A 16,999-nucleotide genomic window follows, 5' to 3' on the forward strand; every position below is an offset into this window, starting at 1 on the left:
TCTTTGAACACGCAGCCCCCTCTGCCATAGCTGTCTTCTTGGGGGCTGGCCTGGCACCAGTCCCGCTGTCCCTCCGATCTGCTGTGCCAGCCCCTCCCCGTGTTTCTGTCTTTCTCCCTCGCTGCCCGTCTGTCACTTGCCGTTGTTTTCGGCCGGGACCCATGGATTGTTGTCGGACTGTCCCCACACCGGCCCGGGCGTCCCAGGCAGTGTTCAGCCACCCAGCGCACCCCTGCACCCTGGAACCGAACCTGCCCTCGGGTGTCCGCAGAAATAGGCATCTGCCCCTCCAGGAGCAGCTTGGTTTAATGGTGTCAGCCAGCCACAGCCTGCTCATGATCAGAGAGGCGGCTGGAGTCCAGACACACGGAAAATGCCCCTTCCCGCCTCCCTCCTGTGTGGCTGGGGCATCCTCGGACGTCAGCCCGAAACTCAGTCACAGCAGCTCTCATTCCATCGCATCTTGGGGGTCTCGGGCATGAGGCAGCCTCTGCGCCCTGCGTCAGATGCTGGCAGATGGCATGTTTGTTACCAGCTGGGCAGGTGTTTTGGGTGTCAGTGGGCTCCGCCTCTGACCTGCCCATCTCCCCGCCATCTTCTACCTTTCCCTGGAGAAACCAGCAAAGCAGAGAGGGTTAGGGGCCTTAGAAGAGGGCACCGGGGATCCAGTGGAAGCCCTTGACGCTGGCGCATGTGCGTGCCTGTGTGTTTTTCTGGGGAGGAGGCACTGGGCTTCAGATTCCCAGAGGGGCCACGAGGCAAGGAAAGCAAGGAACCGCCAGATCAGAGGCGCAGTCGCCGGCCGGTTCCCCGTCTTTGTGGCTGGCTTGCCTCCAGGGAGGGGGGAGCTCAGCCCTCAGGAGGCAGGCGGCAAGGCTTAGGCCTCCCCTCTGGTATCTTCCGTTCTGACTCCCCGCCGCCGAGAAGCCCGCTCTGCCTTACCAGCTCCTCTGACACGTGAACTTGCAGGCACTGTCGGGGTTCCCAGACTTTTCTTGTTCGCGTTCTGCTGTGATATTGGGCGGGGCTCAGCAACTATGGGACCCGGGGTCGGGACTCAGGAGGGCCACGGCCCCTCCCACTCCTGAGTGGGATTGGAGGCTCTGCCCCACCACGCCTCACACAGGACAGTACAGGGCTGGGCAGGTCAGGCCTTGTGGAGGATGGGTATGGAGGGGGCAGTCCCAGCATGCAGGCTGAGGCAGGGCCAGGGGCCTGGGGAGCAGGCAGGCCGGCTGCAGAGGGGCACGTCTGTCCTCCGTTCACACCATGGACACCATCACCCATTGCAGCCCCGCAGCGGACGTCAGCACGCGCTCCTGCACTCGGCCGCTCCACGGCTACTGTGGGGTCCGGGGCAGCCACCCCCGTGCTTGGGCCTTGTGACCTTGTCTCCGTCTGCCTTGTCACCTATAGGGGGGCTCCTGGAGCCCACACCCCGATGCATGAGTCTGTGAGGGTCCCAACCCCTGAGGCACTTCCACCCCAGACACTGTAGTCGCCCATGCCCTGCTCGGTGGGTTGCTCGCTCCACAAGTCTATGGGCGCCTCTGTTCAGGGCCTGTGCCAGGAGAAGGCATCACCCCCAGGGAGCTCCCAGACCACGGGAATGACTGTGAGGGGACCAGGCCCCTGGGCGGGGCATTGGCAGTGATGCCAGGCAGAGGCCACAGCGATGGCGACCCTCAGGGCCTGGATGGACGCTGGGCCTGTGGGACAGGGAGGGACCCATCGCTGCTCCACGGCCGCCAGAGCAGGTGGGGCCTGTCTCCTGGTGCTGGGGGGGAGCAGGTGGGAGAGAGACACAGGGATGCGACTCTTCTCTGTCAAGAGTGGAATCCGTGGGCACAGTGGAGGTCGGGGTCAGGGCAGGGAAGGAAGGGTGGGGCGACCCTGCAGCTTTGGAATTGTTGGAGCGGATGGGGGTTCATCTAGGTTCGTCGGGTCGTTTTTTTTGAGACACAGGTCTCCGTCCGTCACCCGGGCTGCGGTGCAGTGGTGCCATCGCAGCTCCCCGTCACCCAGGCTGCAGTGAAGTGGTGCAGTGGTGCCATCGCAGCTCCCCGTCACCCGGGCTGTGGTGCAGTGGTGCAGTGGTGCCATCGCAGCTCCCCGTCACCCAGGCTGTGGTGCAGTGGTGCCATCGCAGCTCCCCGTCACCCGAGCTGTGGTGCAGTGGTGCAGTGGTGCCATCGCAGCTCCCCGTCACCCAGGCTGTGGTGCAGTGGTGCCATCGCAGCTCCCTGTCACCCGGGCTGTGGTGCAGTGGTGCAGTGGTGCCATCGCAGCTCCCCGTCACCCGGGCTGTGGTGCAGTGGTGCCATCGCAGCTCCCCGTCACCCAGGCTGCAGTGCAGTGGTGCAGTGGTGCCATCGCAGCTCCCTGTCACCCGGGCTGTGGTGCAGTGGTGCCATCGCAGCTCCCCGTCACCCGGGCTGTGGTGCAGTGGTGCAGTGGTGCCATCGCAGCTCCCCGTCACCCGGGCTGTGGTGCAGTGGTGCCATCGCAGCTCCCCATCACCCAGGCTGCAGTGCAGTGGTGCAGTGGTGCCATCGCAGCTCCCCGTCACCCGGGCTGTGGTGCAGTGGTGCCATCGCAGCTCCCCGTCACCCGGGCTGTGGTGCAGTGGTGCAGTGGTGCCATCGCAGCTCCCCGTCACCCAGGCTGTGGTGCAGTGGTGCCATCGCAGCTCCCTGTCACCCGGGCTGTGGTGCAGTGGTGCAGTGGTGCCATCGCAGCTCCCCATCACCCGGGCTGTGGTGCAGTGGTGCCATCGCAGCTCCCCATCACCCAGGCTGCGGTGCAGTGGTGCAGTGGTGCCATCGCAGCTCCCCGTCACCCAGGCTGTGGTGCAGTGGTACAGTGGTGCCATCGCAGCTCCCCGTCACCCAGGCTGTGGTGCAGTGGTGCAGTGGTGCCATCGCAGCTCCCCATCACCCGGGCTGTGGTGCAGTGGTGCAGTGGTACCATCGCAGCTTCCCGTCACCCGGGCTGTGGTGCAGTGGTACAGTGGTGCCATCGCAGCTCCCCGTCACCCAGGCTGTGGTGCAGTGGTGCCATCGCAGCTCCCCGTCACCCGAGCTGTGGTGCAGTGGTGCAGTGGTGCCATCGCAGCTCCCCGTCACCCAGGCTGTGGTGCAGTGGTGCCATCGCAGCTCCCTGTCACCCGGGCTGTGGTGCAGTGGTGCAGTGGTGCCATCGCAGCTCCCCGTCACCCGGGCTGTGGTGCAGTGGTGCCATCGCAGCTCCCCGTCACCCGGGCTGCGGTGCAGTGGTGCCATCGCAGCTCCCCATAGCCTCCAACTCCCCAGCTATGGGGATCCCCCAGGCTCAAGTGATCCTCCCACCTCCACCCTCCTAGTGGCTGGGACTACTGGTATGCACCACCACATCCAGCTAATTTTTGTATTTTTTTATAGAGGCAGGGTCTTGCCATGTTGCCCAGGCTGCTTACAAACTCCTGGACTCAAGCAATCCTCCTACTTCAGCCTCCCAAAGTGCTGGGATCACAGGTGTGAGCCACTGTGCCCGAATATCAAACCTTGAGTACCTAGAGGGACTCCCCCAGCTAACGGCACCTGGCCCCTGAGCTCAGAGGGGTGCATACCCTCACCGCTGCCCAGCTGCTAACTCTGCCTGGACAGCAGGACTGTGGCTATGCCAGGAGGGCTCAGGAGGCAGGGACTCTCTCCCCAGAGCACCTCCCAACCCCTCTGCCTGTGTCCACAGGTTCCCTTGGAGACATGGAGGCCGGAGAGGAGGTGCTGTTGGCAGGTGCCAGCCACGTGGAGCAGAAGGCCATGGCACCTGAAGCCCCAAGCTCTCCCAGCACAGGTGAGTCCCGCTGGCCTCTCACCACACCTCCGTCTCCACCAGCTGGGGCCTCCGTTGCTTACCTGTACCATGCACTTAGAGTTCAGTGGTGTCTGAGTGGCATGAACCAGCTATATCCAGGAGTCCAGGACAGGCGTCCTCCAACCAGGGGCCTGTGGCCTGGGGGACTGGGTGGGGCTGGGAGTCCCCAGAGAAGGGAGAGACAAGCACACCTGCCGCAGGTATGACCTGAAATCCAGCCCTCGTACAGATGAACAGACAGAGGCCCAAGGTTGGATGGGAATCCATGCCCTCCCAGCCTCAGTAGACCCTCCTTGAAATGGGGACCATGAGGCCCCTCCTTGGGGGTCATGGGGCTTGCTGAGCTGCAGCCCCCCCTGGTGTCCCACTTGGGCTGTGTGCGCAGTGGGTGCTGGGTACACAGTGGGTACTGGGTGCAAGTGGGTGCTGGGTGCATGGTGGGTGCTGGCTGCAAGTGGGTGCTGGGTGTGCAGTGGGTGCTGGGTACACAGTGGGTGCTGGGTGCACGGTGGGTGCTGGGTGCAGAGTGGTGTCTCCTGCTAAGGCACCACACCCCATTCACATACCAGAGAGGTTTCGTGACTTACCAGAGTCACTCAGCTCAAGAGTGCCCTAGTGGGGTTCCCACCCAGGTCTGGGTTTAGCCTGATTTCCTCCACTGTCACTGGGCACCTGCACAGTCTCTGGGCCCTCCTGGTGGCCATTTCCTTGGGGCAGGTCATTTGCTAAGCCAGGAAGAGGGCCTGCCCTCCAGAGAGAGAGTTACCCTGACATACAGAGGCCTGCGGGAGCCAGCTATACCCCAGACACACCAGAGACCCTGGGAGAAGGGACCTTACTGGGACAGCGGTGCCAGGAGAAGTAGCATGCTCACCCCCATTTTCCAAGGTCTCAGAGAGGCAGCAGCAGGTCGTGGGGTAGGCTCTGCCCCACTCCAGCAGGGAGACATGGCCATACCTGGGCCATTTGGGAGGGTGCTGGTGGGTGACATGACCTGGAGTGGAGGAAAGATGGGAGTGGCCAGGGAAGACCTGAGCAGGACCCCCGAGGATGTGTGGCACTGCCCCTGATGGCTGGAGGGATGCCAGGGGTCAGTGACAGCAGGTGCAAAGGCCCTGAGGCCATCAGGATGAGGGAGGGGTTACAGACAAGGGTCTGTGGCCAAGGGGCTAGGTGGAGGTCTCTGGCTTGGGAGGGGCGCTTCTCAGTGAGGACCCCCCAACCCAGCACTTCGCATTCTGGATGTCAGGGTCCCACAGGCCCAGCAGCCCGGCAGGCCTCATCCCCCAATCTGCACACAGCCAGCCTGCTGGGCCTGGGCCCCTTTTTCTGGCAGCAAGCCCCTGGGGTCACTAGAGCCAGTGGGACTCAACCCCAGGGCTGGGGCTGCCATCCCTCCCAGCTCACACAGGGACATTCCTGCCCCAGGACAACCAGGGCACCTGCAGGGGTCCAGCCCAGCCTCTGGTGACGCCTGGGACCCACTGGCTGCCACCCTCCTTGTCCTTGCTGCCATTGCCATCAGCACACTAGGCTTGTGGTGCAGCCAGAACCCTCCCTGGCTGGTCCCAGGCCGGGCACTTAACCCTCCTGCAGCCTCAGCTCCTGCACGTGCAGGCAGGACACCAGCCCCTCCGTGGCCGTGGGAAGAGAACACGTGTGCTGCACGTGGACTGGGAAGCCCTGGGCTGTCACCGCCGCCAGCCTCAGTGGTGCACGCAGCTGCCGCCAGCTGGCCGGCTGCAGGGAGCCCGGATGGAGGGGCCACAGCAAAGGGCAGGCAGCGCAGTGCTGGTGGACTTTGACCAAGGCCAGCTTCCGGGGGAGCCAGGCGCTTTATCTGATCTAGAAGCCAGGGCTGCATGGGGGTGGGGGTGGGGGTGGGGCCCGGGAAGGAGCTGGAAAAAACAGCCAGGGCTGCACCTGGCACAGGCCGTGGTGATAGCGTGGCGATGGGCGAGATAAGACGGCAGCGCAGGAGCGGTGTCTGCCGCTTGGCGGGTCCAGCGAGGCTCCCTCGCAGCGGCTGGAGCTCAGAGGCCAGCCACTTTGATTTATAGCCAAAAATAATAGGACTCTTATACCGTGTGATTGACTGACTTGATGTTAATCACAGCCCTTATCGAGCGTATTAATAATCTGTGGCCACGTGACGTCACCGGTGTGGGGGGGCTTTATGGGATCACATCGATCGGGGCTGAGGTGGTTATCAGGCCAGCTGGGAAGGCAAACATGCCCTTTGGGCTGGAGTTGGTGCGGGGCTGGGTGGAGGGGCCCCCAGCTGCCGGCACAGGGGACCGGGAAATTGGTGCGGGGCCGGGTGGAGGGGCCCCCAGCTGCCGGCACAGGGGACCGGGGAGCTGGCAGCCACATATGTGCCTGCTGGGCAGGGCAGGCTGGTGGGCTATCGTGCGCCCTAATTATCAACAGCCGCTGGAATAGCAATTATCATTGCTGTAACTAATGAGGGATGGAGGGTTTTCAACGACCAAGAGGAAAACTGGGATGTCTCTCCCACCCCAGTTACAGCGAGCCAGGAGGGTGGGTGGCTTTGGGCCCCAGCTTCCCCACCCGGTGCCTCAGTGTCCCTCTCAGCCACAGGGAGGGGCAGCTCAGTGCCTGACGCTTGGTAGGGATGTGGCGGTCTTTTCCTCTCTGCAGATGTAAACTCACCCCCACCACCGCCACCTCCCACATCCCCAGGAGGCCCCGAGGAGCTGGAGGGACAGGAACCAGAACCCAGGCCTACAGAGGAAGAGCCACGCAGCCCCTGGACCGGGCCAGGTAACCATGTGGTGGTGGGGCTGGCAGCGTCACCTCCCAGGCAACTTGGCCCGGCCCCTGGCAGAGGGGCCACATGGCTGCCGGGGAGGTGTGTAGGTTGCTGGAGACCCACTGGGCCCAGGCCTGTGCCTGGTCCAAAGCTCAGCCAACCTGTGCAGCTAGCGTATCGCTGGAGCTGGGCACCCTCGTGCCAATGCCAGCCTCACGTGGTGCACAAGGAGTCACTGGGGGTTCCTTGGTCAGAGCCAGGCCGGGATTCAGAGTTGTGCTGAGGTGGGACGGGAGGCTGCATCTGAGCTGCCTGGGCCCACGGCCTTCCCAGCCAGGCCGGGATTCAGAGTTGTGCAGAGGTGGCCAGGGAGGTGCTCAGGCCTGAAGGGCAGGACCCCACCCCATTTCACTCCAGAGTGGCTGCAGGCCGTGGGGTTGGAGTCCGAGCCACACGGCCCCGCAGGGCCTGGGCCACAGATGCATCCCCGAGGGTGGATTGGTGGTGCTAGCTGGTCACTCTGCTCCATGATTTGTAGCTGGAGTTCTGACCCCAGAAGTCCCATGAGCATGTTCTCCCTGCAGCCCCTTCGGGAGCTGTGAATCCCACTGATTTATGAACACGGGAAACTCCGGCGGTCAGGTTGTTTGCATCATTCCTGAGAAATGCTGCTGCCCGAGGAGCCAGAGTAGCGGCTGGGGTGGCTTCCTAGCGCTGCCCAACCGAGGCCATTGTGGAAACTGGAGGACAAGGGAGGAAGGGGGCCTAACAGAGGCCGGATGGGGGTGGCAAGGGCCTCTGTGGAGGGCAGCGTGGGGAGGGGCAGGCGCTCGAGCCAGACGCATGTGCAGATGCAGCCAGCATCTATTGAGGCCCTCTGCATGCCAGGCACAGAGCCAGGAGCAGGTGCTCGTCAGAGAGCGCTCAAGAGGTCTCAGTGACACCAGCAGGGCCCCATCTGTGGAGAGAAGGCATGTGGTGAGGGCTTGCCATGCTGGGGAGCAGGAAGGCGTCGCTGAGGCTGAGGGACACTATTCCTTCCTGGGGGCCAAGATGGAGAAGGGTCAGCAAGGTCCCAGCAGCGAGGGGAGAGTGCGTGATGGGCCTGTGTGCCCACCGCAGGGCAACTAGGCAGTGGCGCGTTCGGGTGAGGCCTGCTCCTTTAGCATAGCCTCTTTCCACGCCGGGCAGCCGGGACCAGAGAGGGAGGGGCGGGCCTGGAGCACAGCCAAGAGGATGACCCGGCCCCGCGGGGAAGCTGAGTCACACCTGCATGGGCTGTGGGGCTGCCCAGGGCTCTCTGGTACCTCATGGGCTCCCTCTGCTGTCCCCAGAAGGGGGACCGGGCATCCAGCACAGCAGACAATGTGGCCTACATACCTGGGACCCAGAGATGGCAGAAATTGGCCATCTGCATGCCTTCTCCTCAGTGACACCAGGTTGGGGGCAGGCCCAGGACACACCTCTTGGGGTGGTCGGACGCTGGTGCCTCCGGCCCTCGCTGCTAAGTCAGTCTGACAGGGAGGCCTTTGCATACACAGGGCAGTGCTGTGAGGTCGGGAAGGGCTGCCCTGATGCCCTCATCCTCCCCCAGCTGTAGAATAGGATAGCAGGGAGGATGCCCACAGGCCCCCTCAGGCCTGCAGAGCTCCCATACCCCGCACTCTTTCGGTGGAGACCACCCCCACAGTGGCAGGAACCATCGTGTACCTGTGGGACCCAGCTGGCCACTGGGCATACGGGGTGCTGTGCGGCCCTCACACCAGTCCCAAGAGGGGTTGAGATGGTGACCCCAGTCCCCGGAGGAGGGAACCCAGCCCGTTCGAGGTCACGTGGCCAGGAGGGGTGGAGCTGAGTTTGGGCCTGGAGTTCACAGACTCTGGGTTGTTCATCACTTCACAGGTCCCTGCGGTGTTGAGAGTTGTTAGATCAGCCTCTCGCTCTGCAGATGGAGGAAGCCCTGGGGGCTGGAGCCTGGCACCGGGCAGGGCTGGGGCCCTGAGGCTGCGGCCGTGGTTTGGGGCTAGGGTGCGCCCCCCAGCTTCCTGTGCTGCATCCCCCGGACCGGGCGGCACCCTATCGGTTCCCGCAGATATGAATTTCTGTGCAGTGGGCGGCGATGGGCTGATACGTGGCCGCCAGCCAACCGCTGCAGTGGCCCCGGCCTATCAGGCCCGCACAGGCCGACTGTCACCCACAGAGACGCCGGGGAGCCTCTGTGGGCTCTTATCTCCCGGGGCTGCCTGTGTGTCGACGGCCAGCAGGGCTTCGCAGGGGCTTGCGGGGTGGTGGCCCCAAAGGCAGTGCCCGGCCAGGTGGCGGGTCTGGTGGCCGGGTGCCGTGGGGGATCACCCAGCTTTGCCCTGCTCGTCCTGGCGTCTCTCCTTCCTGTCTCCAGACCCTGTCTCTGATGCTCTGTATTGTGTGAGCCCCTCTCCCTCCACCCTCCCTCCACACCTTCTCCCTCTCTCCCTTCCTTTCTCTCTCTCTCTCTCCTCGTTCTCCTTCTGTCTCCCTCCCTTACTGGCTCTCTTTCTCTCTCAGTCTCTCTATGCCTCTCTCCCTCACCTGTCTCTGCCCCTGTCAGTCTCTGCTCCTGTCTGTCTCTGCCCCGTCTCTCCCAGTTTCTCCAGGTCTGTTTCGTGGTCTCTGGCCCACAGCTGCTCCTACCCCGCCCATCCCCAAGTGTGGGAAACAGTGCAGGCCACAGCCCCTCTGAACCTGGCCCGGGACCTTGTTCTTGAGGCAGCCTGGGAGGTACCATCCACCTTTCCTATATGAGGTGGAAGGAGCGCCAGCTTGGACCGAGGGGCACTCTGCACTTTGGGGAGGTAACTGGGCCCTGAGCCTGCTTCCCATCTGTCCTGCCTGTGGATGGGACCCGGGCTCACAAGTGTCCTGGGAACCCCTCCAACCCCAACCCCAGTTCAACCCATTTCACAGGGAAAGTGGCTGGGACTTGTGGGCACCCAGGAGGCAGACAGTGTGAGCCCAGCAGAGAGGTCCAGCCTTGGCACCTCCCCCAACAGCTCCGCCATGCGTGCAGCCAGGCTGCCCTGTCCCTGGTGGTCAAGGCCCCCGGCAGGTGGGCATGAAGACTCCCTGGAGGCACCCATGTGACCCCAGGCAGGGGGGCCTCACAGCCCCTCTCTTCCTCCCTGGGGACACCCAAGAGGCCCCCAACGCCCACTGCAAACGTTAACTGAGGTCATGGATGCACAAAGACTTCGTGAGCAGCAGAGAGCTGTCCCGGTGTGAAAGTGGCCATTGTCTTGACTTCCCCTGGACTCCGGGGCCTGTGACTGCCCCTGCTGGCCCCCTCCTGGCCCTCCTTGATAACCTGGTGGTCCCAGAGCCCTAAAGGGAGGCCAAGGAGTCATTCAGTGGGTGCTGGGTTTTGTTTTCAAAAGTTCTGAGCTCTGAGCTTCGAGTGCCTTTGCTCTTGAGTGCTGCAAACGGGGTCCCCTGAGCTGCTCTGAGCAGACGCGCAGGCCCCGCAGCCCCGGCCCTGCGGAGTGACCACAGGCAGGCCCCTTGGCTTCTCCAGACTCAGTTTCCTCCTCTGTAAGATGGGTGGAAGGACAGCCACAGCTGCTGGAAGCCTCCGTGAGAGACTGTGTGGTGTGTAGCACACAGTGGCTGGGACTGGCTTCGGGCTTGTCATCCGCCCTGGGCAGCCTGGGTTATGCAGATTGCAGCAGGGTGCAGGCAGGTCTGCAGGGAGAAGCCGCCATCTGCAATGCAGAACTCTCCTTTCCATGGCTGAGAGAGGCAGCCGGGCAGGGGCAGGGAGCAGCCATCTTGTGCCCCCCGTTGCACCGTGGCCTCATGGCAGGACACATTCACCCCCAGACCCTGTTAGCTGCCCGGCACCAGGGAGGTGTCCAGGTGGGAGCCGGGGACCCATGAGTGAGGTCACCGCAGTGCAGCCTCGCTGTCTGAGAACAGGATACCCCACCGAGATGAGAGCCCCGGGCAGAGCATCCCATCACAGGGACCGGTCACAACACTCCAAACCCTGCCATCAACACCCAAACCAAACCCAGCAAGCAAGGGGGAAGCAGGGAGAGGGGCTGATTCCAGGAGGGAGTGTCTCTACCCCAGGGTGAGTGGGGCCCTGGGGTAGAGAGCGGAGGGTGCATCGGAGGACGCAGGGCCTGAGTGGGGGCTGAGGAAGGCGGGGTGGGCGGGAGTGTGGCCTGGTCCGTGGGGCCTGTGGCCTTGGACTCCAGTGAGGCAGCAGGAGGGGCCGGCAGGAGGAGAGAAGGGCCGGGGTCCGACCCCAGGGACGGCCTCAGAGAAGGGACCTCGGGTGGGGGCAGAGCCGGTCACCTGTGCCTGGACGCCCTCTTCCTCCCTAGAGCCTCCAGCCCGGATGCAAAGGGAAGGATTCGGCCGTGGCGGCGGCGAGCTCCTGTTTTATCTTTGAAATGTCCTTGTGTGCTGGAGGGGCGCTACCTAGGATTCTGCTATGCAAATGGCTCGGCCATAGTCTGCAATCCCTGCACGTGCCCGGGAGCTGCTCAGCCTTGGTGCTTTCTGCCCGCCCGTCCCATCGTGGGACGTGGGGCCGAGTCCTGGTCCTCCGGAGCATCCCACTCTTGCCTCGGAAAATGGAGGCACCCGACGTGCCAGCCCACTGGGACTTGGAGGGGTGGAGCTGGGGTCTCATTCGACTCCCTGGGGTGCTGGGCCAGCCCAGTTCATGGCCCCTGCGTGGTCATCTGCCCTGAGAGTAATGGTGCAGGCCAGGCCACAATGCAGCAGGTGCAGGAAGAGGCTGAAGAGCTTGGGGTCTGGACCCTGGCATGTGGAGTCCGTTTCCCCTGGCAGCCCTCCAGGCAGCCTGCAGGTGGGAGGGCCACAGGCCTCCCCAACGTCCCCACATGAGGTTGGGCAGAACTCAGGGGAACTGGCTCAGAGGACAGCTCCTCTCCCTGGGCTGCTTGGGGCACCGAGGAGGCCTCACTTGTCTGTCCTTCCTCTGACCCCGAACCTGCCCATCTGTGCCAGTGCAGAGGAGGCACCTGGTCTGCTGGGTGGGCAGAATGAGTCTCCCCCCGGCTCTGTGTGTGTCTGTCTGGGAGACGGTGTAGTGCAGGAACCCAGGGCGGGAAAGACAGCAGCCTGAGACCCGGCACTAAGGGCAGGACCATGCCAAGGGCACCATGCTGGCTGGGGAGGGCCCACAGAGCTCTCCCACCACTCTGTGTGTGAGGTGACAGGAGGGCAGCCTGGCTCTGTGGGCAGGACAGAAGGTGGGCAGCAGGAGCCTACTTGGCAGCCAGGGTGTGGGGTCCTCAGGCATGGGGTGCCCTTCACCAGGAAGTGTCTCAGGGCCTAGAGCTCTTTCCTGGTAAACAAATGTATGAAACAAAACACAACTGGGCAATGGGGAGGGGCGTGCTAAGGCCAGAAGAGCCCGGGGCAGGGTTGGCCCGCGACGTGGTCTGGGGCAGAGTGTGGCTGCACCACACACGGGCTCTGGGGCAGGCTCTTAGCAGTGGCTGAGTCTGGGCTCCGTGCAGACCCTCGGCCATCCCGGGCAGGGCAGGACGCTCCATCCTGAAGTCCTCTGGAGTTGAGGGAGGAAGCTTCCACAGGGCAGCCAGCAGTGTCGTCCGCTGCCCTTGGGGGTCAGCAAGAACTTTCCCGGCGGGCTCAGCCCAGGTCCCCTGCCTGGCCTTCTGGAAGGGTCTTCCCTGAGGACGGACCAGCCTTGGCAGAGGATGTGATGGTGGTGGGCTGGTTTTAACCTGAGAGCACAGGGCTGGGGGTCCCAGGCGGGAGCCGGGCCTGGGAGACAGGCTGGATTGGAGAAGAGGGTGGAGCGGGGCTGGCTTGGCACTTGGGGACCTGACCCAGGCGCATCACCCAGGCTCAGCCCTGGCCTTTGCAGTTCCTGGGCCAGAATCCCCATAAAGCTCAGACCCCACCCCACCCCACTGACTCCAGGGAAAGCCAGACATTTGCTGTGAGAGGGGCCTGGGGTTCGCTGGGCCTGAGACCGAGCAGGGGGCTCCCCTGACCCCTGAAGCCCCTGGTCACCTACACAGGGCTGGAAGAGATGGCCCCTTGCTAGGCATTTCCTGTGTGGAGGCATTCTCAACTCCTGGCACACACGGACTCTCACGTCCAGCAGCCAGTCCTGCAGGGCAGGGCCGAGCTGGGGCTCACTCGCCAGTTAGGGAAACGGAGGCTCGGCGAGGCAAGGCGGTCTGGCCACGGTGGCCCAGCCCTGGGTGGACGTGCGGCTAGGACTGAGCGGCAGTGCTGTGGGTCGGGGGCGGCCAGGCCTGCTCCGGACTCGCTCCACTCCAGGGCCTGGAGCTCTTTCCCGGGACTACTGTGGACAAAGCGCATTCCAGCTGGCCACACAGCAAGCCATGCCTTTCCCTGCTCCATCTCAGGCCCTGGTGGCAGACACAGGAAGGCTGGCCACGTCCCCAAGGCACTGCCAGCAAGCGGAGGGGACTCCCAAGTGTCAGGCTGGATGTGAGAGGTGGGGGGCGGCAGGTGGGCGGCCCCAGCCTCACGCCAAGGCAAGAGGGACCCAGGAGAGCGGGGTCGGCTGTGCACACGGGGCTGGCTCAGGGCTGGAGGTCCCAGCGGTCAGTCTCGGCTGGAACATCAGCCCGGGGGGGGATGGGGTTCAGTGCCAGGGACCACAACGAGCCGCCTCAGTTTTCTTGGCTGTAAAATGGGTATCCTGAAGCGTTTTGGGGGGCGTTCGTCCAGACGCAGTGCTGTGAGTGGTCTGGGCCAGCACCTGGCGCTGGGAGCAGGCGGCTGCTGTGAGGCTGGGCACAATCTATCTGCGGCTTCCTGCCTGGGGCCCACGCGGCATCCCCCACCCCAGGGTCCCGGCGGGGCCGGCCCGAGGCTGGGACTCCTCACCGAGTGTGCGAGGGCGTCCGGCTGGTTATCTGGGCCGAGCTCCCTCTGACTAATCTCCCTGGCCTCGCGTCTATGCAGACCTCAAGGCCTGTTATCGGGCGGAGGCCGAGGCGGGGGCGGCCTGATGGACAGCGGGAAGATGGGCCGATAGGCGCCGCTCCCTCCTGCCTCCCCGGCATGCGTGGGTGGGAAACCATTCCAGCCATCCCGCCTTATCAGCTGCCGGCGCTGCCCCCGATACCCCATTAGTCTTAGATTAACGGCGGGGGAGGGGCCCTGGCGGATGGCAGGGGTCAGCCTGGGGTCAGCTCCAGAGACCAGGCCCTGTGCTGGCTCAGGAGCCACCTCCTCTGGCTGTCCCAGGGACGAAGGGTCCACACAGAGAGTCCCCATTGGGAGCCTCAGACCCCTCCTGAAGGGTCACATGCCTGGCCGGAACGCCCACTTCACAGCTGGGCAGATGGGGCCTTGTGGAGCTGGAGCCAGACGCCGAGGAGGGACCATGTCTCACGGCCGTGCCGCTCCCCGTGACGTGTGCTGAGCACTGCGGGGCCAGGCTCCTGTCAGGTGCTGGGTGAAGACAAGGATGGCTCTGCCCGGGACCCATGCAGTGGAGGGACACGTGTCCCGGAACCAGAAGGAACATGGGTGTCCTACCAGGGAGTGGTCAAGAGAAGCAGGTGGTGTGTTCAGTGTGAGGCACGTGCTCAGGCCAGCACAGCCCAGGCCCCCCGGGAGCCGGACCACCCCAAATCATGGCGAGGCAGGAACACCATGTGTCCAAGGGGCAGGCAGAGCCAGCCTCACTGAGCTGACGCTTGAGTTCCAAATGAGTGAGGGGCATCTGGAAACTGTCCCAGGCCAAGGCTGCAGCACAGAGAATCCCTTAGAGGGGGCTCCCGGCTGATCTGGGGGAGCGCAGGGGTGAGGGAGCAGCAAGCTCAGAGCCCAAGGCCCCATCTTGTCGGGCCTGCGGCCACAGAGGACAGTTGTCTTAGAAACTGAGTTCAGAGGGTGCAGGCTCTGGCCGGCATGGCCCTGGGTGGTTGGCGTGGACACTGGTTGCCCCCAGCCCTGAACGTTCCCATGACACCCTTCCCTCCCCTCTCCCAAGCACTGGCCCCGGGCCTGGCTGCCACTCCAGACCCCAGGACTCCAAATCTTGTCCCGCAAGCAAGGCCCTGTGGGCAGGGCCCCTGGACAGGGTTGAGGTTGGGGCCAAAGCCATCCACAGTCTCCAAGGCCAGCTCCCCTTTGTCCCTGGCTCCCCCATGGCCCCCATAGTGCCCTCGTGGCCAGGCTGCCAGCACCCTGGGGTCTAGCTGACCTCCTGCACCCACCCTGGCCCTGGCCACACGGAAAGCAGCTCCTGGGCCTGGCTCTGACTTCAGCCTCCACACCAGGAAAGTCGCTGGGGCCTCAGGTCCTGCAGCCGCAGGCAGAGCAGGCAGTCAGAGGGACATCCCATCAAACCTGCCCTCCGTGGAGCTCGCCGCACTCCCTCACACGTCCATCTTTTCAGTGCCAGCTGTGTGCCAGCCTGTGATAGACGGGGATGGACGGTGAGCAAAACAGACCCCAGTGTGGCCTCCAGAGCAGCTGCCGTGGAGGAGAGAGCAGGCTCTGGGGCCAGGCAGCAGGCCGAGATGCAGGCTGGTGCAGAGGAAGCCAGGTGCAGAGGCCCGGGGTGGGGCCAGCCCAGCTGACTTGGGGAGCAGCAAAGGGGCCATGGGGCGGGCAGGCAGGACCGGGCATGGCACGTGGATGGGGCGGAGCCTGGTGCCAAGCAGGCTGAGCATGGGGCAGGTCTATGCACAGTAGGGGGGTGCTGTGCTGTCACGCTGGTGTGAAACCTTGCTGGGACAGTCACTGTTACTGGGTGACACCCAAACCCACTGGCTGGGTGGAGGGCAGCTTGGGGGCAGATGTAGGGAGATGTGGGAAAGGGCTTGGCTGAAGTGGGCGCTGTCTGGCAGCCTGGCAGCAGGCACTGTGTCCGTGTTCACAGATGGGAAACTGAGTCCAGGAGACTTCATGTAGCCTCCCCACCCCCATGCTGGGGGGAGGCCGAGCAGGCACGGAGCCCGCAAGCCTGCCTGCCCCCCATGGGAGGGCCCACACCCACCCAACCAGCCTTTTCGGGCCCAGCCCCCAGGGTCCCGTGGGCTCCCGGACCCCTCCATGGCCCCGTGCCAGCAGAGGGTGAGCAGACAGTGGACACCCCATGAGAGGCACAGCCAGGGTCCTGGCTCTCCAGTCGTCCCAGCAGTCGGGGGAGCCTGGCTGCCTGCCGTGCTGGCCGCTGGCCTCACTCACCTTCCGGGAGCAGCTATCTGTGGCCAGGGCAGCCTATCTTGGCCGCAGGCGCTAATCGAGCTGGCTTCCTCCTCCGCCCTCCCACCCGGCTTCCTGCCCCTGCCATCCCCCACCACCAGCCCCCACCCAGGCCCCGCCATTGCCCTCCCGGCCCCTCCCAGACACATCTCGAGGGCAAGCCCACCAGCGTCACTGAGCGAGCCCCTGGAGCTCCGGCTGCTGCCCAGAAGCTTCCCTCCTGGGCCTGACGCATGGCTGGGGCAGAGCCAGCTCCCCTCTGGGCTGTGGCCTCTCAGGAAGGCCACAAGGACCCTGGGGACGGTGGGCAGGCCACAAGCATGTCGCCGGCAGCTGCTGCCCCGGCTGTCCTCATTCCCACCACCACAGCCCATGTCACCACCAGTGTGGGCACCATGACTGTCACCAGCACAGGGACAGCACTGTTACACAGTGCTCCTGGTCCGGCCACAGCCACCTCGCTGGTGCTGTCACGCTGATGTGACACCTTGCTGGGACTGTCATTGTTACTGGCACTGGCTCTCCTGCTGGCACAACAGCAGACCCAGCCTCCAGGTCCCACCTCTCACCGCAGACCTGGGGCCCGTCTTGCCCTCCTGTAGGCTCAGGGTCCTCGTCTGTGCAATGGGGACAGGACAGGTCAGGCTGCCTGGGGCTTTCTTTCCCAACTCATCTTCGTGGTCAGCTGAGATCCTGTCTGCCCTGGGCTAAGCTGGGTCCTGGCACAGTGCTGGGCCCGAAAGCGGCCTTGGTGTCCTCATGTAACCGACAGGCACAGCGGCCCTCCTAGTGGGGGTGCAGCCTTGACTGGGGATGTGTCAGAGTTTCTAAGGCCAGCCCCTCCCCACACTGGCCTGGCTTCTCCACCTCCACCTGCCCCAGGAAGGAAACTGAGGCACCACTGCTGGTGATGGAGATAGCGGTCATGGGTTCTGGGTCTTCCCCCCAGTGCTGGTGGTGATGGAGATAGTGGTCCTGGGTGCTGGGTCCTCCCCCGCAGCGCTGGTGGAGATAGCGGTCATGGGTGCTGGGTCCTCCCCCCAGTGCTGGTGGTGATGGAGATAGAGGTCCTGGGTGCTGGGTCCTCCCCCGCAGTGCTGGTGGAGATAGCGGTCTTGGGTGCTGGGTCCTCCTTCGCAG

General features: G+C 64.3%; 1 protein-coding gene across 15 annotated transcripts in view; it reads left to right on the top strand.

The window, feature by feature from the left end:
- Window positions 1–16,999, top strand: part of ZFPM1 (zinc finger protein, FOG family member 1) — a 78,902-nt gene that overhangs the window by 30,197 nt on the left and 31,706 nt on the right. For 6 of the 15 annotated variants that reach the window (XM_035281588.3, XM_035281591.3, XM_035281592.3 and 3 more), the window contains exons 2-3: window positions 3,730–3,834; window positions 6,517–6,639. In XM_035281588.3, coding sequence (XP_035137479.3) covers window positions 3,730–3,834; window positions 6,517–6,639 — 228 coding nt within the window. The remainder of the gene's footprint in view (window positions 1–3,729; window positions 3,835–6,516; window positions 6,640–16,999) is intronic. The other 9 variants (XM_078357969.1, XM_035281596.3, XM_054248749.2 and 6 more) reach the window with 2 other exon arrangements.

Source organism: Callithrix jacchus, chromosome 20 (genome assembly GCF_049354715.1).
Source record: "Callithrix jacchus isolate 240 chromosome 20, calJac240_pri, whole genome shotgun sequence".
In the NCBI taxonomy this organism is placed as follows: domain Eukaryota; kingdom Metazoa; phylum Chordata; class Mammalia; order Primates; family Cebidae; genus Callithrix; species Callithrix jacchus.